General features: G+C 39.7%; 1 protein-coding gene across 1 annotated transcript in view; it reads left to right on the plus strand.

The window, feature by feature from the left end:
- Positions 1 to 24,313, plus strand: part of LOC132395719 (histone deacetylase 9-like) — a 470,412-nt gene that overhangs the window by 379,566 nt on the left and 66,533 nt on the right. The window contains exons 11-12 of the mRNA XM_059972669.1: positions 1,330 to 1,541; positions 9,293 to 9,547. Of these exons, the coding sequence (XP_059828652.1) occupies positions 1,330 to 1,541; positions 9,293 to 9,547 (467 nt within the window). The remainder of the gene's footprint in view (positions 1 to 1,329; positions 1,542 to 9,292; positions 9,548 to 24,313) is intronic.

Raw genomic sequence — 24,313 nt, forward strand, 5'->3', positions numbered from 1 at the left:
TTCACAGTCTGGGAGTTTGGCTGTCCTGACTTATACTCTCTATATTGTGTTGTGGTTGGTCTGGAGTTGCTGTTGTTTTTTCTTATGTTGTGGGGCTTGGGGAGGACACTAAGCTTACTTGTCTTTAATTTAGGTGCTTTTTTTTGTTAAATCCTCTTCCTTTGTAGCATATTGTTATTTTATGCTTAATTTTGCACTGTTTTAATGTTCCTCATTGGGATTTGGGGTTTTTAATTTGTAAAATGTTTTGAAAAACTAATAAAAAAAATTTTTAAAAAATAATTTGGTGTTAAGCAGATTAGATAGAAGTATCTTGAATGTCCTTTATTGCGAGAAAAAATGCAACTTGTGACAGAAGTGTCAGTAACTAGAGGCTGCATTTTTTTTTAAGTATTTATCGATAGAATTGGAAGGCATCATGAGGAGAGTACAGTAGAATGCAATACACTATCTGAGAGATGGTAGAAGCAGTTTCAAGAGGAGTTTTTGAAAGAATTTTGGACAGATGCTGGAAGGGGAGGAAGTCATGTGGTTAAGAAAAATGAGCAGGAAAGAGTCATTAATACAATGGATTTTATAAAACTCTCTTTGTTAAAAACAAAGTGCTTTCTAGATTTATGCCAGCAATGAAATGGTGTAGATTTACATATAGACTTGTAAAGCGGTATAACCCCAATGTTACCTGCACAATGAAAGCAATTGTGGCATACTCTATAACCTCAGTTAATTTAAAACGTTCAAAAGCTCAGTAGTAACATTATTAATATAAGACTTTGGGATTTTTAATATCAATATACACAAACAAGTACTGCGATGTCTAACTGGAAGACTATGTGGTCAAAGGATCTGTGCATTAGTATTGGAGAAAGTCAGTTCACCCAAACTGGATACAGTCGAGATAAAGAATCTCAACTCAAAAAGTCAATAGTCCATTTCCCTCTGCAGATCCTGCCAGACCCATTAAGTTCCTCCTGCAGCTTATTTTTATCTTGCTCCAGATTTCAGCTTCTGCAGTCTATTATGTCTGCATGTAAGAAGCCCTGGAGATGTTTGAATTCAGTAAACTGGGAAACACAAGAATTTTCAAAATGCACTCTTCAGGAATCCCTTGTGCCTGGGCAATGCCTGGCAACAAAAAGAATTCAAGGAAGAAATGCCCCCATTTCTTACATTAAAAGGCTTCCAAACAGGTGTTTCATTTTAAACTCTGAATTAAATCAGTTCCCTCAGCTCCAGCACTTGTTGTAAGTGTCTAAAATTTGAAACAATGTGGCGCTGAAGTTAACATCTCCAAGCTACTTATAAACTAACTATTCTACTGTATTTCAGGTGTGGTTCCCCTTCATGCTCACTCTGCATTGAGAGTAACGGGTGAGAAGCTGTCACCAACCCTTAGATCTGCAAACAAGCTGCCACGCCATAGACCACTAAATCGAACATACTCTGCTCCACTCCCGCAAAACACACAAGCTTTGGCACAGCTTGTTGTTCAGCAGCAACATCAACAGCTCTTGGAAAAGCAGAAGCAATATCAGCAGCAGGTATGAATGAACAAAACTTGCTTTAACTCAATAATTTCTGGTAGTTGCCATCTAAAATCTGCTGACAAATGCAGAGGGCCGCTTTTTGCAAACATCTCTAACCAGTCATGAACCCTTTAACCTAACTGTATCTGAAAATGACAGTTTCCTATAGTAGAGACAATCCAGCCACTTAGAGAATTGTGGTTCTCTCTCATTACTTCAACAATGACACACAGCAAGATGTAAGATCTCCACACTAATGTAAATGTTGAACATTCGAATCAAAGAAATGTACGGCATAGAAACAGGCCTTTCCAGCCAACATCATCTTTGCAGATCATGATGCTTACCTGCATTAATTCCATTTTTCTGCCTAAGGCCCATATTCCTCCATGTCTTTTCTAACTAAAAACCTACCAAACAACTTTTAAGCAGTGAAATTGTATGAATTTCCACTACTTCCTCTGGCAGTTCATCCCAGACATTCACTACCGACTGTCACAGGCTGAACCAGATTGGGGCTAATCTCAGTGTTGTTTTATTACCAAGTTAACCTTGCACCCCACATCCAATCCATCGTTAATACAGGAGCCTCCGGATCTCTACCACTGTCTATTGCAGTCTTTCCATCTATTACTGTAATCCTGAAACTTGGCTATTTATATTCTATTGCTATACCATGTCCTTTTACCTCTGCGTTTGCAAGCCTCTATCATCTCAGGTTTGAAATTCTCAGTCTTTCCTTCAAATGCATTCATCCCTCTGAGAGTTTCACCTCTGATCTAGTGACTCTCTATGTCACTTCATTGACATTTCTGACCTTACCCACCGAGACTGAGAATCTGAAGCTCCCACCTCTTCAACTCTCTTTTTCTCTCCTAATAAGATGCTCCTTCAAAAACATCCTTAGAGTAGCCTTTAATCATTCCTCTTAATATGTCTCTCTTTGACAGTACATTTTTCATCTGTGCATCTTAGATGATTTTTGTGTCAAATTGGTGTGATTAATGCCCATTACTGTGGTTGTTGTCTTACCATTCATCATCGGCTGTGTATTGAGCAGGGAATTTTTTCAGCCCTATTGATCAATGAATAAATTCACTGAGGAAATTTGGTTTAAATATCATTACATACATACCTAAAACTTTAATCATTGTTTTCAGTCACTCTTTATTATTGTTCTCATTCATTAACTATTGATTTACACGCCAACCTTTTGAATCAGTTCTTGTTTCAATACTCCTAGGCTTTTACAAGAACATTGGGATTTTAAAAGATGTGTTGACCTATTCATTGATCACAATATAAAAAGTTACTCCCTGCATGATATATTCACAGTCCCTATGTTCTTGCGCCAAAAAATAAGATATGTCTCCCACCAGCTGAGACAGACAGGTATTACTTTCTTTGATGTGCTTTCTACTAAGACTCCTGCAGTCATTCAATGACTCATTTAGTTGCATTCCTTCTCTTTCTCTGGCTTATAGAGTCCTGTAAATTATGTACATTTTAATTTCCTAAATTGAGCCAGTTGTAAATGAAAAATAAAAATGGGCTTGTAGGGTAAACCTTTTTTTTGAGCAAAGCTTTGGGATTACATTAACTTTTGTCTGATGAAATTCTATAAATAAAATGAGGGGATTGCCTTTAAGTTTTATATCTTCAGTGGTCTGCTTTTTTAATTTGTAGTACCAGTATTATTATAGCACTGTGCAATTCAAAAGCACCTATAAATATAACTGTCGTTTCATTTTTAAAGGCTATTTTAAGACAAATAAATTCTTCTCGGGCTTCCAGCTGGGTACAGGAAGCCCAAGAAGAGTTTATTCATCATATAGGCCGGGAGAGCACTTTTTTGCTATTTTAAGTCTTTAATCCGGCAAAAGTCATATTCGTATGATCTCGAAATTATTTGCTACATCATAAGGCCATTCCAACATTCAAGCTTTTTTTTAAGAAGAATAAACTGGCTACTTCATGTTTCTCGGTCCTTTTCTGTATTTCTGTAAAGATTCTCCTTCAGATTCTTAACCAATTCACGTTTGAAGTCCCAGATCAAAACCATTTTCAGTGCTTCACCAGCATTCTTTACTTTACACTTAAGACCTATTTTCCCAGCTCCAATGAACATTGACCAATGGGAATGGCTTTTACAATTTACTCTGTTTAAACACAGGTGAACGTGTACAGAGCATCAATTCTCCCCACACCCTTGCACCAGTGAGAACAGCTCCACCCTATCCTTATTGCTGAAGTCCCTCATTCAGGCAAATGTTCGCATAAATCAAATCTATTATGAAGACCTTTATGAAATTCCTAAAGTAGGCTGAACAGAAATGGGAGCTATTTTCAAAATGTTCCTAACCCTTGCTATAGATAACCCAACTAACTTTCTATTCAATGTTTTGCTTAAGAAGTCTAGAATCTGCCATGCTTTACTAATTTCTCTCTCACAAGCCCTGCTTCTATGAACAATTTATGTTCCTATGCAGCCAGATTCCTCTGTTCCTGCACTTGCTTCAGAACCGTTCCATTTTACCTCTTGTTCCTCCTTTTCTGGTAGAGATAGAGCTTGCCAAATATATACTAATCAACGGGCTATTTAAAATAGTCAAGAGCAATTTTGATCTTCAATCACAGGACTGTAATGAGCTTTCCAAATTATTAGAGAACTTACTTGGTATTAGTTCATTGCTCTAGAAACTACTGTGCATAGAATGGTTTTCATAACTACAGCAATGATTACCAGTAATGGCAAACCACTTCTGGAAGCAGTTTTCCCTTGTAAGTGGGTTGATGGATCACTGTTAAATAAGCTAAATGAAAAGGACTTAACCAATCTCAAATCAGACCTAGCCTTAACTGTCTATAACAGTAATCTGTGTGGCACTGATTGAGAAAACTTCTACCTCTATATCTATGGCAGATGTTGTAGAAGATGGAAATTATACTTTGATGCAGAGTGGCGAGCTGTTCCGATTTAGAATCTAACTGACGTGCCTTGCTTTGTCTCATTTTCCACAGATGCAGTTTATAAATCCATGCTGCTGGGTCATTACAATTGGTAGATTGCACTCAGGATCAGACTCCCTGAATTTCTCATGAATACTCTGAGCAAGAACATTTCACAATTTCACATTTGTGCTAACTAGTTTTGCCCTTTATCTGAGAGCTTATCTTCATACATGCATGCAAACTCTCTGAAGGTTTTCTGTTTCACATTGCGATCCCTCACCTTCGGCAAAGAAGAATATTTTCCTTTGGACCAGAGGAACTCAAGAAAATAAGAGCTGGAGTTGACCACCACACTCCAAAGGCCTGCCTTGACATCCAAATAGGATCTGAACTCTGTTGGCCTTAACTCCTCTTCTATGCCTTTTCCTCATAACCCTCAATTCCTCAGTGTTTCAAATGTTTATCTATCAACATGTCACATATACATAAAAATCTGGTCTTCACCATCCTCATTGGCAAATAATTCTGGAGACTCATTACCCTCTGAGAGACAAACACGAGGAAATCTGCAGATGCTGGAAATTCAAGCAACACACACAAAATGCTGGTAGAACGCAGCAGGCCAGGCAGCATCTATAGGGAGAAGCACTCTCGACATTTCGGGCCAAGACTCAGGCCCAAAACGTCGACAGTGCCTCTCCCTATAGATGCTGCCTTGCCTGCTGTGTTCCACCAGCATTTTGTGTGTGTTACCCTCTGAGAGAAAAGGTCTCTATTTCTCTGAAATTGAAAACACCAAACCTTTATTACATGGCTATGTTTGCTTGTTTGTAAATTTCCAGTTAATGAAAACCTCTCAATTTCTACCCTGTAGCGCACTCTTATGTTCTTGTGTTTGAATTAGGTCAGTTTTCTGAACCCCTAGGAATTAAGACCCAATCTGTTTAGCCTCTCTTCATAGGATAACCCTGCCATCTCAGGAATTGATGATTCTTTGTCCACACTTGCTGCCATGGTAAAACAGCCAACGACCCCACCCCCTCTCTGGTCACTCTCTCTCTTCTTTCCCTTTTCATCAGGTAGAAGATACAAAAGCCAGAAAGGATGATATACTACCAGGCTCAAGGACAACTTATATCCTGCTATTATAAAAGTGTTGGATGGTCACCTGGTAAAATAAGATGGACTCTTGACCCCACAATCTACCTTGCACATTGTCTGCACGCATTGCACTCTTTCTGTAGCTGTGACATTCTGTTACTGTTTTTCTTTGTACCACCACGATGCATTGTTGTAATGAAATAATCTGTATATACAACATACAAAACAGATTTTCACTGCACTTCGGCACATGTGACACTAACGCAGAATATAGTGTCACAGTTCCTGAGAAAGTGCAGAACAGCTAGGTAAAGTGCATAAGGTCATGATGAGGTCAATTGAGAGATGGTGTGTTCATCTTTATTGTGTAAAGGATTCATTCAAGTGTGTTGTATCTCTGGAATGGAACCTGTCCTTGAGCATGCTGCTATATATCCTCGACATCACTGGGGGGAGAGGGGGGGGGCGGGGCGCGGCGCGGCAGAGGAGAGAATAGTCAGGCCCGGAGGGAACCCTTGATTATGCTCGCTGCTATCCCGAGGCAGTCGGAAGTGTAGATAGAGTTAATGGAGAAGAGACTGTTTTTTGTGACACGCCGACCTGCGCTCACAATTCTGCATCACTGTTTGCAGTCCTGGACAGTGCAATTGCCACACCAAGGTGTGATACATTCCTATTGCATGCTTTTTCTGTAAGAATTAGTGGGCGTCCTCAGGGAGAGTGAAAAGATCCCTAATGCCATGTGAACTGATTTCATTTACTTGGTCCTTGGCAGAATGAAGTTTGGAGAGGACCAACTTGGAAAACCTACTTGGAATCTTTGACTAGCTTTTTTAAAAAACTTTACAGTGTTGATTTTTGCATGTGCTTTTATATGACATGATTGGTTGATATTCTTAATCCCTACTCCTTGTTAGTTTTCCGGCTATCCTTTATGGTACATAAATGGACGTTTCAAAGTTACAAAGCTATTAACTATTATGTGAAGTCATACTAAAATCTCTGACCATAGATTTCTGTTTCAAAGTTTAGCATGTAGATAACCACGTTGATGCTTTGAAAGATGCCCCCATCTGTGATAACTTGGTGTTTTTCTTTGAATGTCCTCTCCATTCATGTTAATTCTAATTGATCTCTCTCAATGATGGCAGGACACCAATTAGCAGTGAGTAATCAGATTACAGATTATGGGGTGGTACTGTACATGATCCAAATCATATCATAGACAGCCAGCTGTGAACTGCCAAGTATCTCCCACTTAGCAAACTTTAAGCGCTATGATACTCAATGATAGTGTTCTCAGAGTGAAGGCTACAGTCTAAGGAAAAGAGATAAGCCATTTAAGACTAAAATGGGGAGAAATTTCTTCTTCTGTAGTGGCAAGCCAGTGATATTCAGGACACAGTAAATAGTTGGAGCCAAGTTATGAATATATTAACAAAGGCGTTAGATACTGTGCTTAGGGCTACAGAGATAAAGAGATATGAAACAAAAGCAGAAACAGGTTTAATAATTGTCTGCATTGGTTTCTATGTTTGTTTCTATGAAAGAATAGTGATAAATGATTCAGTGACAATTAAAATAATAGACCATAAGTCCATAAGATATAGGAGCAGAATTAGGCCATTTGGCCCATCGAGTCTGCTCCTTCATGTCATCATGGCTGATCCATTTTCCCACTCAGCCCCAATCTCTTGCCTTCCCAACCATATCCCTTCATGCCCTGACAAATCAAGAATCTATCAACCTCTGCCTTAATATATATACAGTCTTGGCCTCCACAACTGCTTGTGGCAACAAATTCCATAGACTCACCACTCTCTGGCTAAAAAAATTCCTCCTCATCTCCGTTCTAAAAGGAGATTACTCTATTGAGGATGTGTCCTCAGGTTTTATACTCTTGCACCACAGGAAACATCTTCTCCAATCCACTCAGATCAAGGTCTTTCACTGTGCAATAGGTTTCAATGAGGTCACCCCTCATTCTTCTGAATGCCAGTTAATATAGGCCCAGAGCCATCAAACTCTTTTCGTTTTCATGTACCTCCTTTGAACCCTCTCCCATTTCAGCAGATCCTTTCCAAGAAAAGGGGCCCAAAACTGCTCACAATATTCTAAGTGAGGCCTCACCAGTGCTTTAACATTACGTCCTTGCTTTTATACACTCAATATAAATGCTAACATTGCATTTGCCTTCCTCACCACAAATTCAGCCAGCAAAATAAACCTTTGGGGAATCCTGCACACAGATTCCCAAGTCCATTTGCATTTCAGATTTCTGTATTTTCTCTCCATGTAGAAAACAGTTAACCCTTTCATTTCTTCTACCAAAGTGCATGACCACATTCTACAGAGGGTGTATCGATAACATCCTGAGCAGCTGCATTACTGCCTGGTTTGGGAATTGCACCATCTTGGATTGCAAGACTCTGCAGCGGATAGTGAGGTCAGCTGAGAAAATCATTGGGGTCTCTCTTCCTGCCATTACAGACATTTACACCACACGCTGCACCCACAAAGCTAACAGCATTGTGAAGGACCCCATGCACCCCTCATACAAACTCTTCTCCCTCCTGCCATCTGGCAAAAGGTACTGAAGCATTCGGGCTCTCCTTACCAGACTGTACAACAATTTCTTCTCCCAAGCCATCAGATTCCTCAATACCCAAAGTCTAGACTGAGATCTACATCATTTATTATTATATTGAAATTTGTCCTCTACTGTGCCTATTGTCTTGTTTATTATCTATCTATTTATTACTGTACTGCCCTGCACTGTTTTGTGTACTTTATGTAGTCCTGGGTAGGTCTGTAGTTTTGTGTTGTTTCATGTAGCACCATGGTCCTGGAGGAACGTTGTTTCGATTTTACTGTGTACTGTACCAGAGTTTGTGATTGAAATGACAATAAAAAGCAACTTGACTTGACTTGACTTGATACACATCCTAGCACTCTAAAAAGCCATCTCGAAGGCATTCTAGAAATTCCCTCTCTTGGAATCCAGCACCAACCTGATACTCCCAATCTACCTGATTATCAAATTCCCCATGAATATTGTAACATTGCCCTTTTAGCATGCATTTTCTATTTCCAATTGTAATTTGTAAAGCACATCCTTACCGCTGTTTGGAGGACTGTATTTAACTCCAATCACGATCTTTTTACCCTTGCATTTCCTTAGTTTTATCCACAATGATTCTACACCTTCAGACCCATGTCACCTCTTTCTATTGATATACTTGAAGGACAAATGCTTGATAAATGGTGAAAAGGGAATTGTGGGTTAAGTGAAGATCTCTTTCAAAGAAGCAAGTTAGGGAAGAATGGCCATCTTCTGCATTATTATGATTTCATAAGTCACAGAAGATCTACCCTTCATACGATATTTTAAAATATATCCGTTTAATAAAATTATATAGCTTAATTATCATTGTTATTCTTTTAGATTTACACATAAGGGTTAATTTTATGATCTTGCATTTTTGCTTTTAACTCTGTCAAACAGCAAAATTCACACAAATCCATAATACAAGATGCTTTTAGCCAAAGCATTCTCCAGGATGCTGACGCTCACAAAATGAGCCACATAGTAATTATACATATTTTGCAATAGTGTAGACAGGCGGAAAAGATTTCCCCTTTATTATTTTGCAGTAAAATGAATCATTTGTGCCATTTAAATAGTTATTATTGAAGATCTTTATTTTTTGCAGACACTTTCCAAACCCCATGTGCAGCTTCAAAAGCCGGAAAAGCACTCAGAGGAGACGGAGGAAGAATGCAGCCAACAGCAAGTCATACAGGAGGGTGAGGGGCCTCCCTGTGGTAGCAACAGGAGCAACAGCAATAGTGTCAATCAGAGAGCAGCAACATATACTGCACAGGTGAAAATGGAGCCGTCAGACAACAGTGATAAGATACAACTAAGGCAGAATGATCCTGTGGAACAGAGCACAGTTTTTCACCAGGTAAGTGAAGGATCATGTGACCCAACAGTATCCAAAAATTAGAAGATGCAATAGTGAGTGACCATTGTCAGTACTTTTGTCCCTTTTGTAAGTAGCAGATTCAAACTTACTGAATTGTTTAGATCAGTACATTAGTAGTGGATAATATAATTAGAAGAGCAAACGGGAGGTTCTGTGGATATGAAAGCGACGCATATGAAATGGTATTGGTGCCCAGGATGGTCAAGGATAAATCAGATCATGTCCACAGTATTCTGAAGGGTGATAGGGAACAGTTGAAAATCATGTAGTATATATATATTGGTACCATTGATATAGGTAGGAAAAGGGAATAAGTCCTGAAGAGAGAATATAGTGAGTCAGGCAGAAAACTGAAAAGCAGGACCTCTAGGGTAGTAATCTCTGGAGCACCAGTGAGGATAAGTATAGGATGATTTGGCAGATGAATGCTTGACTGAGGAATTGGTGCATAGGGCAAGGTGTCAAATTTCTTCATCACTGGGATATCTTAAGGTGAATGAATGACCTGTACAAAAAGGACAAGTTACACTCAAACAATGAGGAACGATAACCTCGTGGGCAGGTTTAAACTATTTTGGCATGGGGGGGCGGGTGTGATCTGGACTGATAAGGCTGAGGAAGGGGCAGTTGATGTACAAGCAGATACAGTGTGTAGTGAGACTGTGAGGAAGGACAGGCAGATGATAGGGCAAAATTGCAGTCAGTGGTATGAGTTGTGGTGTAATGGGGGAAAAATTGAAAAGAATGATGAATACAGGACTGAAGGTGTTAAACTTGAATGCCTGTAGCACAGTTAGAGATGGTCAGGTATGCTGTTGTGGGCATCACTGAGTCATGGCTGAAAGAAGATCACAGTTGAGAGCATAACATCCGAGGATACACATTGTATTTAAAGAACAGGCAGGTAGGCAGAAGGGGTGAGGTGGCTCTGTTGGTAAAAAATGAAATAAAATTCTTAGAAGCAAGTGACCAAGGATCAGAGATTTAGAATCTTTGTGGGTAGAGTTACGAAACTGCAAGGGTAAAAAGACCTTGATGGGCGTTAGACACAGGCTTCTGAACAGTTGCCAGGATGGGGGGCACTAATTACAATGGGAGATAGAAAAGGCATGTAAGGGCAAAGAAGGGCAAAGTTATGATAGTCATGGGGGATTTCAATATGAAGGTAGCTTTAGATATTCGGTTGGGTGCTGGATCAAGAGATAGAATTTTTAGATTGCCTACGAGATAGCTTGTTAGAGCAGCTTAAGGTATGAACCTACAAGTAGAAAGGCAATTGGGTGTTTTGTAATGCACCAAATTTGATTAGGGAGCTCAAGGTGAAGGAACCCTTTAGAGACTGATCATAATATAATAGAATTCATCCTGCAGCTTGAAAGGGAGAATCTAAAGTCAGATGCATCAGTGTAACAGTGTAGTAAAGGGAACTGCAGAGGCCTGAGAGAGGAGATCACTACAGCTGATTGGAAGGGACGCCAGCAGGGATGATGGCAGAGCAGCAATGGCTGGAGCTTCTGGGAGCAGTTTGGAAGGCACAGGATAGATACATCCCAAAGATGAAGAAGTATTCTAAAGGCAGGATGATGCAACCATGGCTGACAGGGGAAGTCAATGAGGGCATAAAAGCAAAAGAGAGGGGATATAATATAACAAAAATGAGTGTGTAGTCATTGGATTGGGAAGGTTTTATAAACCAACAGAAGGCAACTCAAAAAGCATAAGGAGTGGAAGCATGAAATATGAAGTTAAGCTAGCCAATAATGCCACAAGTTTATTGAGATATGTAGAGAGTAAAAGAGAAGCAAAGCTGCATCTCAGTTAAGTAAAGGTAACTACAGAGGCAATAACAGAGTAGCTGGCCATGCTTAATTAGAAGGGGACACCAGAAGGGAATGATGGATGTTGTGTACTTGGATTTTCAGAAGGCTTTGAGATGACTGAAGTTTCTGGGCGTAATTCGGAGGATGTGGGATGGAGGACAAGGCAACTGTGGCCGATATGGGAAGTCAAAGACAGCATATAAACAAAAGAAAGGGCATGTAATATCACAAAAATTTGTAGGAGGCTAGAGGATCGAGAAGCTTTTAAGAACCAATGGAAGGCATCTAAACAAAAAATCAAGAAAGGAGAGAAAAGATTTAGTATGAAGGTAAGCTTGCCAGTAATATAAAAGAGGGTGCAAAAGGTTTTATTTTCAGATATTTAAAGAATAAAAGAGAGGCAAGAGTGGACATCAGACCACTGGAAAGGAAGAAGTGGAGGTACAAAGAAATGGTGAATGAACTGAATATGTACTTTGAATCTGCCTTCACTTTGGGAGACATTAGCAGTATGCCAAAAATTCAAGAGTGTTTGGGTGCAGAAGTGAGTGTAGTCTCTATTACTCGAGAAAAGGTGCTAGGAGGATCTAAAGGTAGATAATTTGCTTGGACCAGATGGAGTACATCCCAGGGTTCAGAAAGAGGTAGCTGAAAAGATGTAAAGGCATTAGTGATGTAAGAATGACTAGATTCTGGAATGGTTTCAGAGGACTGGAAGTTTGCAAAAGTCATTGCACTCTTTAGTAAGGGACGAAGGCAGAAGAAAGGCAATTATAGGCCAGTTATCCTGACTTCAATGGCTGACAAAATGTTGGAGACGATTGTTAAGGATAAGGTTTTGGAGTACTTGGGGACACATAATAGTCAGAATGGTTTCCTAAAGGAAAAATCTTGCCTGACAAATCTGTCAGAATTCTTGGAGGAAATAACAAGCATGTTAGACTATAGAGTCAGTGGATGTTGTGTACTTGGATTTTCAGAAGGCCTTTGATAAGGTGCCGCACATGAGGCTTCCTTAACATCATAAGAACCCACACTATCACTGGAAAGATACTGGCATGGATAGAAGATTGGCTGACTGGCAGGAGGCAAAGGTTGGCTGTTGGTGTCCAGTGGTGCTCTGCAGGGGTCGGTGTTGGGACTGCTTCTTTTCATGTTATATATCAATGATTTGGATGACAGAATTGTTGGCTCTGTGACCAGGTTGTGGACAATACAAAGATAAGTGGAGGCGCATGTAGTGTTGAGGAAGCAGAAGGTTGAAGAAGGATTTTGACAGATTAGAGGAACGGGCAAGAAAGTGACAGATGGAATATAGTGCAGGGAAGTGCATGGTATTGATTTCCTGGAAAGAGTAAAAGTGCAGACTATTTTCTAAAAGGGGAGAAAATTCAAAAATCATGGATGCATAGGGACTTGGGAGTCCTTGTGCAGATTCCCTAAAGGTTAACTTGCAGGTTGAATCAGTGGTTTGAAGGCAAATGAAATATTAGCATTAATTTCAAGAGGATTAGAGTGTAAAAGCAAGGATGTGATGCTGAGGCTTTAAAAGGCATCAGTCAGATGACACTTGGAGTATTGTGTGTAATTTTAGGCCCCTTATCTAAGAAAAGATGTGCTAGTGTTGGAGAGGGTCCAGAGGAGCTTCACAAGAATGATCTGGAAATGAAAGTGTTAACACATTAGGAGTATTTAATGGCTCTGCATCTGTACTCACTGGCATTTAGAAGAATGAGAGGGAAATCTATTCAATATCAAAAGGCCTAGGTAGAGTGGATGTGGAGAGGGCATTTACTATGGTTGGGGATTCTAGGACCAGAGGGCACAGCCTCAGAATAGAGGGGCATACATTTAGAGCAGAGATGAGAAGGAACTGCTTTAGCCAGAGGGTAGTGACTCTGTGGAATTCATTGCCACAAGCGGTTATGGAAGCCAAGTCACTGGATATATTTAATGTGGAGGTTGATCAGTTCTTGATTAATGAAGGCATTAAAGGTTCTGGGGTCAGGGGAGTTGGGGGTGGGGAGAGGGTTTGGAAGGCAGGATAATGGCATTGAGAGGGATAATAAATCAGCCATGACGGAATGGCGGAGCCCACTCAATAGGCTGAATGACCTAATTCTGCTCCTATGTCCTACGATCTTATGGGCTTATGTATCTCAAAACATTTTTAAAGCAAAATTAATTTAATTCTTTAAAGATGGCATTTTATAGAACTATGATTTTGGGTATTGCAGAAGCACAGGGTATTATCGCACCTTAAGATGGTAGAGCTATAGTAGATTCACTGGGTAGGAAAAAATGTGTATTGGTGGGTGGTGTTGAATAAGCCAGGGAAATAGTTGTTATTCAGCATCTGTATTATGCTAATATGGTGTCAAAGTGTTAGATCAGAGAAGCAGTGTGGCTGACTCATATGACAACATCAACTTTAAATTTATTGCTGTTGGAAATATTGCCTCTGTCTCCAGTTATCACTGTTATCCCGACTGTTACTTACTTTTTCTCTGATTGCATTAATTCGTGTATAAATTATAGCTTGTGAAATTTCCCGAAGTTAACAGTGGGTCCCATGACAAAACTTACTGCAGAGCTTGAGATCGCAGGAAACGTTACATGTGCAGTGTAGTGCCAGAATGAAAACGGCAAGCAGGGCCTTTTGGGACTTCCTACAGAACTTGAGATCGTTAGGATCAGTAGGCACTTGGCAAAGGCCAATATAAATAAATTAGGTGTAAGCATGGCAGACATTGTGGAAACAGCAATTGTTAGAGCTAAGGTCCTCAGCTTCCTCACTGGAAGACCTCAGTGCGTGTGGATTAGAAATAACTTATTTTAGGAAAGAGTTCTCTTTGCAATTGCATCAATATGCTGGGCACAGGATAGGTCTTCAGAGGTGTTGACACCCAGGAACTTGTCACTCCTTACACTTTCCATTGCTGATCCCTCGATCAGGACTTGTGTGTGTTACCTCGGCTTCCCCTTCCTGAAGTCCACACATCAATTCCTTGGGCTTATTGACATTGAGTGCAAGGTTGTTGTTCTGACACCACTCAATTAGCTGATCTATCTCACTCCTATACACCTCCTTGTTACTGTCTGAAACTCTGCGAATAATAGTTGTCTCTTCATCAAATCAATGTTGCTTGAGCTGTGCCTAACGACACATTTGATATAGAGAGAGTAAAGCAGTACACACATCCTTGGGATATACCAGTGTTAATTGTCAGGAAAGAGGAGATGCCATTTCCGATCTACACTGACTGTGGTCTCTCAATGTGCAAGTCAAGGATTCAGTTGCAGCGGCAGATACAAGGCCCAGGTTTTGGAGCTTACTGATTAGTACTGAGTGTATGAGAATGTTGAGATGTAATTAATAAACAGCCTGATGTAGGTTTTGCTATTGTCCAGCTGATCCAATGCCTAAAGGAGAGCCAATGAGTTTGCATCTGCTGTAGACCTATTGTGGCCATAGGCAACTTGTAACATTTCCAGTCCTTGCTGAGGCAGTGCCAATTCTGGGCATGACCTAGTTCTCAAATCATTTCAACACAGTGCATGTGAGTGCAACTGGATGATAACTGTTGAGGCAGCTCACCCCGCTCTTCTTGGGCATTGGTGTGATTGTCACCATGCTGAAGCAGTTGGGAACCTCCAACTGCAGCAGTGGGAAATTGAAGATCTCCTTGAACACTCCTGCCAGTTGCTGGGCACAGTTTTCTAGAACCCTACCGGGTACACCATCAGGGCTTTACTCCTGCAAGGGTTCACCCTCATGAAAGAGGTCCTGGTGTCAGCCTCCAAGACAGAGATTACAGGGTCACAGCGGGGATTCACACAGGTGTAGTTTTATTCTCTCTTTCCAAGTGTGTACAAAAGGTGTTCAGCTCTTCTGGGAGTGAAGCATCACAGCCATTCATGACGTTGAGTTTCACGTAACACTTAGCATCGAGCAGAACCTTGATGAATGTGTGGACAGCATAGAATAGACTAAAAGCTGGAACATGTCTATATTAAGAAAAGGTTGTGCAGGAACTTTTGAGAGTTTGATAAGACAACACTTGCAGTATGGGTGCGGTTAACATCATCTAGTTAGAGGAAGGATGTCATGTAGCTGGAAAGGGTACAGAAAGATTCAAAAGGATATTTCCAGGACCTGATTGCTTGGGCTTTATAAAGCAAGTTTGTATTGGCTGGGTTTACCCTGGAGCATTAGATGTTAAGGGGTATCCTTATAGAGGTATTTAAGATGGTATAGATATGGTGAATGATCATAATTTTTTATTCTTCAGGGTAGGAGAATCTTAAACTAGATATCATAGATTTAAGGTGAGTGGGGAAAAGGTTAAAGGGGGCCTAAGGAGTAACTTCTTCACACAGAGGAACGAGCTGCCAGGGGTAGTGGTAGAAGATAATTCAGACACGATGTTTAAAATATATTTATCCAGGTACATAGTTAGGAAAATTTAGAGGGATATGGGGAAAACAACTGAAAATGGGGTGAGCTCAGCCAGATAACTTGGTTGCTGTGGACATGTTGGGCCAAGGGGCCTGTTTCCATGCTGAGACTTCATCACAAGATGGCTCTTCACACAACATTTTCTCAGAGGTTGATTCTGCTGCTGCACTTTTCATTATAAAGTTCAGGCAACCAACGATTAATTGTCTTTATACCTTAGGGAATGTTTAAGAGCTTCTGATACTGAGAAACTGCCCTTGAAAAGGAAAAGTAAGTGAATAGTTACTGGACTTTCCATTTTCTTTTCAAGGAGGTTCCAGTACACCACATAGGTTTTCTGGTCATAGTTGTGTCATGTCTTTAAAAGCATCTGAATTTAAAAAAAAATTGCAACAGTCAACAATTTTCACATTCTGCTAGTTGTCATATAAGTGGTCTAAGATTGAGTCAGAATCACTTGAAGACTAAACATGCTCTTTTACTTTGGTCAAAATGTATTCATATAAAACTTTGATGGAAAATAGTCTGATCAAATTTCATGTGCAGTTACCACTGATGAAGTGAAAGATTATATTTATTATCCAAGCGTTTCCTAAGTCTTGTTTATCTTGAATCTCATAGCTTCATGTTGGCATTGAAATAGGAGAGAGACCTTGTTTCCCATGGGCATAATTTTTGCTTCATTCAATGTTCAGATTTCTGTTATATGCCAGATACAGGACTGTACAAAATTGTTAGGCACCCTGGATTTTTTATGTGGTTTCAAATGGTGTGGCCTCCAGAGAGCCTTGATCTCAAAATCAATGAGGCTGTCTGGGATTACCTGGACAGACAGAACCAAGTGAGACAGCCAAAGTCTGCAGAAGAACTATGGCAAGTTTTCCAAGATGCTTGGAACAATCTACCTACCGATTTACCTATAAAACTGCATAACAGAGTACCTAAGTGAATTGATGCAATTTTAAAGGTAAAGGGTGGTCATACCAAATATTGATTTGATTATATTTTTAACTGCTTACTGCACTTTCTAGTTTTTTTGATATTTAGAAACATTTCAATATTTTTGGAAGCAACTTTGCTTTACAGAATTGTTTTTATATGCGCCTAAGACTCTTGCACAGTACTGTTAAGATTTGTGTAAGGTTTTGAATTATTTTTCCTCACCATTTATAGTGACTGGGAAACCATTCTATCCTTGAAGCTGAAAATCATATTTGGATGTATGTTTGTACAAATGCAATACAAGAAAATAGGCCTTTCTTACCCCTCTTCATGTCTCTCTCCTCCACGTGGCAAGTCCTTACTCTCAGACAACTATTGCCTTGAATTATGTGCAGACCACAGCAACAGTTCATATATGCTTTTCTATATTGGAAAACATTTTCCAGTAAAATAAATGGGTGGGCTGTTGAATGAAAATTTGAAATGTTACTTGAACTGTTGAAATTATCTAGTGTATCCAAATTTACCAATTACTGTTTTTCTCAAAAATTATATTTGTGCATAAACAAACAGTTATTCAGTAGCTTTGTTTGAAATCATAATTTGAGTAATAATTTATTTGCATTTAGATTAGGTTGCAGAGGAAGGGAAAAATGAAGCTGCAAACACTCTTAAAATAAACAACATGGGGTGGTGCAGTTGCATAGTGGTTAGTGCAATGCTTTACAGTGCCAAGTGCAAGATTGGGTTTCGATTCCCACTGCTCTCTGTAAAGAGTTTGTATGCTCACCCCGTGACTATGTTGGATTTCTCTGGGTGCTTCAGTGCGACCCATATTCGAAAGACGTATGGTTATAGTTTAGCATAGTGAATTGTGTACTACCTTCGTTCTGGAAGCATGGGAATATTTGCAGGCTGCCGAGAACAATCCAGGCTGAGTTGATTCACAAAATGATACATTTCACTGTAATTTTCAATGTATATGTGGGAAATAAAGCTAATCTTTTAGTCTTTTAAAATTACTGAATGCATGCCTTGGAGAACAAAAGGTCACTGTTGCAGTGAAGTAGAACTCACTTGTGGGATAGGATGTGGATATTGAAGTTTGCAATAATTTGTGGTTTTCTCTGAATGGCAGATTACATGTTGGGTCTCTGAAGCCTGGAAATAACAGCAGGGTTAGGGATGAAGATGTGATAAGGACAGTGTGGAAGAAGTAGAAACTCAACCCAGATAATAGTTTGGATATGAAATTAGCAGCTACAAAGTAATATAGTCCTGATTTTGTACTGATGCTCTTAAACTGGATGAAACCTTTTGCTCATACCATACATTCATTGTCAAGTGAGAAATAACTAGAGAAGAAGTAAAGCTTGTCGTAAACATAAACGTAGAGGTTTCTCATTTTTCACAGGTGACTTGTAAAGGTACTGTACATAATACAGATGATAAAGAATAGAAGAGTGGAGTTATGTGGCACTGGTGGAACCAGACAAAGGAATGCAAATATGTAGGATTTTTCTAACTGCTATGCTAACAGTTGAACTGCATGTTTAGGTGCAGACGTGATGTTCCACCTTTATGTATGTGAAATATTGTATTCAATTGGGCAGGAGAGTCATGTGATGTATCTCCTCTGCATCAATATGTCATAATTACACACACAGGTCTTGCATCTTAAAGTCTTGATGTGTTAAGAGTATACATGTGCTATCTTGTAAATTAACCTGAACTTCTTTTTGGCCATTCTTGCTGCATTGTGATGTACTTGTGAAGACATTACAAATGTTAGGTTAGAAAGAGCAATGATTGTGATCCAGCTGTCCTGGTGGCAAGGCTAACTTGAAAAGAAATCTAAGATCATCATCAAATGTCTACCTGAAATAGTAGCCTACGAATTGTTTAGTAGGGTTGCAGTTGAGACTTAAACAAGGTTACTGACAGCATAGTATTAAATCAATAGACACCAAATTGTTACTGTTTAAACAATATAGGGATGCTGCATCAGATGATGATCTGCTGAGGAATAGATCAGTGGCATTCAGGACTGGAAATCCAGGAGGTCCAGGTATGACCTCCAGAAAGCCATCTCACCTGTGCAGTGGCAATTCCAGACCAACTGGAATCAAAGAAGGATGCTCAACGGCTATAGCAGGACGTGAATGCCACCATCACCGACTAAGCAGAACTAAGCATCATAAATGACAAGTTTTCACTCCCAGATGAGCTCAAAACCTTTTATGCACGTTTTAACCAACAGAACATGAAGGCACTTTCATGAACTGCATCCCCCCCCCCCCCACCCACCCCCAAGGTTCTGCAGTTCAGCAGAGAAAGTGGAATGGTTCTGTTGGTAAAAATTGACAGCAATCCTTAGTGAGATGTGATTTAGGATCAGGAGATATAGAAACCTTATGAGTAGAGTCAAGAAATTGAGAGGGAAAGTACCCTGATGGGAGTGATAAACAGGCCTCTGAATAGTAGCCAGGATGTGGAGTACGAATTACAACAGAAGATTGAAAAGTCAAGTTAGAAAGGCTATGTTACAATGATCATGGAGACGTCAATTTGTAGGTGTACTAGGAAAATCAGGTGGCTCTGGATCGTAAGAGGAACAATTTATAGAATGCCAACTGATTGTCTCTTAGCTAAACCAAAAGCAATGCCTGTATCAGGCTACTGTTGAAGGTTTCCTTTCCAGGACTGCCGCATCTATTCCAAGCCTGAGGATTTCCTTTTTGGTACAGCCACATCTGTTCCCAGGATGAAGCTTTCCTTTCCAAGACTGTCAATTTCAACAACTTTGCTTCAAATTTCCACCCTATCTTAAATTCGCTTGGTCCATTTCCGACAACTCCCTCCCCTTTCTTGATATCTCTGTCTCCATCTCTGGAGACAAACTGTCGACTGACATAATTTCTAAACCTACGAATTCCCATGACCATCTTGACTATACCTCTTCCCATCCTATCCTGTAAAAATGCTATTCCCTTTTCTCAATTCCTTCATCTCTGCTTTATCTGTTTCCAGGGTGAGGCAATTATTTCCAGTATATCAAAGATGTACTCCTTCAAAGAACAGGGTTTCCTTTCCTCCATCATTGATACTGCTCTCACCAGCACTTCCTCCACTTCCCAAACATCTGCACTCACTCCATCTTCCCACTGCCTTAACAATGATATGGTTCCTCTTGTCCTTATCTACCACTCTACGAGCTTCTACATCCAACACATTATCTGCAACTTCCACCTTCTCCAAAGGGATCCTACCGCCAAATCAAAGATTTTAAAAATCAACAGAAGGCAATTAAAATAGCAATACGGGGATGAAAGATGAAATATGATGGTAGTCTAGTCAATAATATAAAAGAGGATATCAAAAATATTTTCAGGTATTTAAAGAGTACAAGAGGGGCAAGAGTGGAAATCGAAACTCTGGAAAATGATGCTGCAGAATTAGTAATAGGGAGCAAGGAAATGGTGGATGACCTGAATGAGTACTCTGAGTCAGTGTTCTGTGAAGATACTTTCAATATGCCATAACTGGAAGAGAGTCATAGCAGAAGTGAGTGTAACTGCTATTACTAAGGAATAGGTTCTTGGGAAGTTTCTTCCCTTTTGCAGTTACACACAGAAATGTCTGAAAATGGATAAACCACCTCAACTGGATGGACGACACCCCAGGGTTCTGAAAGAAGTAGCTGAAGAGATTAAGAAGGCACTAGTAGTGTTCTTTCAAGAATCACTAGATTTGGGAATGGTTCCAGAGGACTGGAGAATGACTAGTAAAGTTACAGGCCCAAATAAAATGTAAAGCAGGTATTTCAGCTATTTCCTCTTCTTCACGCAATTCATTTCTTTACAGTCACTGTCAGAATTCCTGTTTTTTCTTTCCATACTGATGAGTGACATCAATGATGGAAAAATGCAAGGAATAGCTTTAAACTGCATTCCCTGGAATGTAACATGGCCTGTGTGTGATTCTTTGGAAGTATGCCAATGTTTGTTTTCGACCTTCATTTAGTCCTTGAGAGACTATTCAAGTAAGAACAAAGGATTCTGAGTATATTTTTCTTTGTATCTGAGTGTATACTCGAGCAAATATATGATTAAAATGATATATGTTGTATATCAGGCCCAACAGACTTGGAATAAAAACTATATTGATTTAAAGACATATTTATTTAAAGTATAAAATGTTCAATAGAACTCAGCTATTTATCTGCTAAGTAAATGGGACAACCAGCTGTTAACTTCAATGCCTTAGACAGAATATGACATTCCATTTTAGATACATTACGTTAAAGTGGGTGACAGGATGATGGAAAAAACTTGCAGGTGAATGAGAAGTTTTAATGACGATGAACACTGAGAGTTGTGAGCTGCAGTCATTAAAGTGCATCGAAAATTATGAAATCGTAAATAGGTAAAAATATTAGGAGAACTTTAAACTCCAAATACATTTTAAAACTGGGTTAGCTGTGACAAGTTATAATTAAAAATTGTAAATTTGAACCATGCCATGCAACTCCCTGAACCCACTTGCTTTCAGCTTTAACTGAGGTAGATGGATCAATCAACATCTTAGGAGGTGGGTTGCTGGTTTAAGTATTCAACCGAAGTTGCATATTGTCTTTAACATGGAGTGGCAGGGTTTACAAAAATTTTTTTTGGTGTTTTGGGAAATCTGCAATGTGAAGGTGGGGGAGATAAAAATAATTACTATCAAAAATAGCATGTACATTGGGAGAAGCAGGAGAATTTTTCCCGAACGCAACAAGTAAAACTCTTTTCCAATCTCTGGAGCACTATCCCATTCTCCTGTCATCCTGTAATTAGATCTCTCCCAGTGAATGGAAATCCCTTGCAGTGACCAATCACTAACATTTATTTTTCCCCTCACTCTGAAAGACCTCCACCAACCTTCCATTATTGGTCTTGGATACTTATTTGATCCCTGTTGTAATAAATAGTTCTTAAAAATTAAGATACTCCACAAAATGCTTGTGACGTTTACTACAAAGACCTCTAATATAGCACTTCTTGCCTGTTAGGCCAAACTTGCCCAAGAGATTGTCTTTCAGTCAGAAAAAGTGTTAAAGACAAATATCAAAGTTGTATTGTACATGTATACTTTGACAATAAAATGAACTTTTAAATACAAATCTACACATGCTTTGGTATAAAACATGATATGGTGTTCTGAAAAACCGCAACTCTCCATCCTGATTTAAATTGCACCCATGATTGAAGATTCTGCTTCAGAAATCATTAATCCAAGAACTTATCTTAGGTTCAGCCCTGTCTCCATGCATTTGGCTAATCTGAGATAACTCAAGGAGAGTTTTTTTTTAATTTAGAGATACAGCACACCAACAGACCCTTCTGGCCCAACGAGCCAGCACTGCCCAATTACACGCAAGTGTCCAATGAACCTACTAACCTGTACATCTTTGGAATATGGGAAGAAACTGGAGCACCTGGGGGAAATTCACGCAGTTACAGGGAAAATGTACAAACTCCTTCCAGGCAGTGGCAGGAAATGAGCCTGGGTTTCTGACGCTATAATGGTGCAATACTACTCACTGTGCTGCCATGCCACTGTCACAGTGCTAAATGTTTTAGAATAAATTACACACAAATGTGCAAACTTCATGAAATCATAAAGCACTACAGTACACAAACAGGCCCTTGAGCCCATCTAGTCCATGCTGGCCTGTTTTTTGCCTTGTCCTATCTACATACATCTGGTCTACAGCCGTCCAGGCCTCTCTCATCCATGTACCTATCCAAACATCTTTTAAATGATACAATTGAACCTGCATCCACCACTCTGCTGGCAGCTCGTTCCACACTCTCACCATCCTCTGAGTGAAGAAGTTCCCCCTCATATTTCCGTTAAATATTCCACCTTTCGCCAAAAGGCTATGACTTCTAGTACTAGCCTCACCTAACTGCAGGGGAAAAACAATGCATGAATTTACCTTGTCTATACCATTCATAATTTTGTATATCTCTATAAGATATCACTACATTCTCCTACACTCCAGGGAATAAAGTCATAATCTAATCAACATTTCCATATATCTCAGGTCCTCAAGATCCAGCAACATCCTTGTAAATTTTCTCTGTATTATTTCAAAATTATTGATATTGTTCTTGAAGGTAGGTGACCAAAATTGAATGCAATACAGTATCACATATTTGGCCTCATCAACATCTTATGTAACTTCAACATAACATGCCTACTCCTGTATGCAGGTCTGATTTATGAAGGACATTATGCCAAAAGTTAATTTTATTACCCTATCTACCTATGATGCTACTTTCAAGGAATTATAGATTTCTATTTCCAGATTCCTTTGTTCTACCTCACTCCTCAGTGCCTTACTGTTCACCATGTAAAACCTATCCTGGTTGGTGGTGGTCCTCCCAAAGTGCAATACCTTATATTTAACTGTATTAAATTCAAGCTGCCACTTTCAGCCCATATTTACAGCTGGTCCAGATCATGCTACAAGCTTCAATAGTCCTCCTTGCTGTCCTCTAAACCCCAGTCTTGATCTCATAGCCAAATTTGTTGATCCATTTTACCACATTCTTATCTAAATTATTAAAATAGATCATAAACAACAACAGACACAGCACCGACCCCTGCAGCAGACCATTAGTCACAGGCCTCCAATCAGAGAGACAACCATCTATTACCACTCTTTGTTTTCTCCTGCTAACCAAAGCTGAATCCAATTTACTGCTTCACCTTGAATGTCAAGTGATTTAACCTTCTGGGCCAGCCTCCCATGTAGAACTTCGTCAAAGTCTATGTCTGTCCACCACCTTTCCTTCATCAACCTGTCTCATATCCTCCTCAAAAACTCTATTAGATTGGTTAAGCACAAACTACCATGCACAAAGCCATAATAAAGAAAACCCTAATCAGGCCTAGTCTGTACAAATATTTAGATATCTTGTCCCTTAGAATAATTTACCGATGATCTACATTTGGCTCACTGCCAGTAATTTCTTGGTTTATTCTCAGTGACTTTCTTGAACAATGGAACAACATTAGCCATCCCCAGTTTTCTGGCAGCTCATCCATGGCTAAGGTGTTTTAAATAACTCTGGGTCTCTTGCAATTTCTGCACTAGCCTCCTGCAAGGTTTGAAGGGACACCTTGTCAGGCCCTAGAACAGCAAGCACCTCCTCTTCTACAATCCAGATATGGTCCATGGCCTCACTACTCTTATGCCCTGGTTCTGGAGATGTCGTATCTGTCTACTAAGTAAATACAAATGCAACCCATTCACTTAAGATCTCCCCCATCCCTTTCAGCCCCATGCATAGATGACAGCACTGACCTTCACGAGGAACAATCCTGTCTTTCGCTCTCCTTTTACCCTTAATATATCTGTAGAAGCCTATGGGATTCTCTTTCAGCTCATCTGCCAAAGCAACTTCATACCCTTTCTTTTAACCTTCCTGGTGTGCTTTCACTAAAATGGTATTTATTTAAGGTGATCACCTG

This window comes from Hypanus sabinus, chromosome 6, assembly GCF_030144855.1.
Source record: "Hypanus sabinus isolate sHypSab1 chromosome 6, sHypSab1.hap1, whole genome shotgun sequence".
NCBI lineage: Eukaryota > Metazoa > Chordata > Chondrichthyes > Myliobatiformes > Dasyatidae > Hypanus > Hypanus sabinus.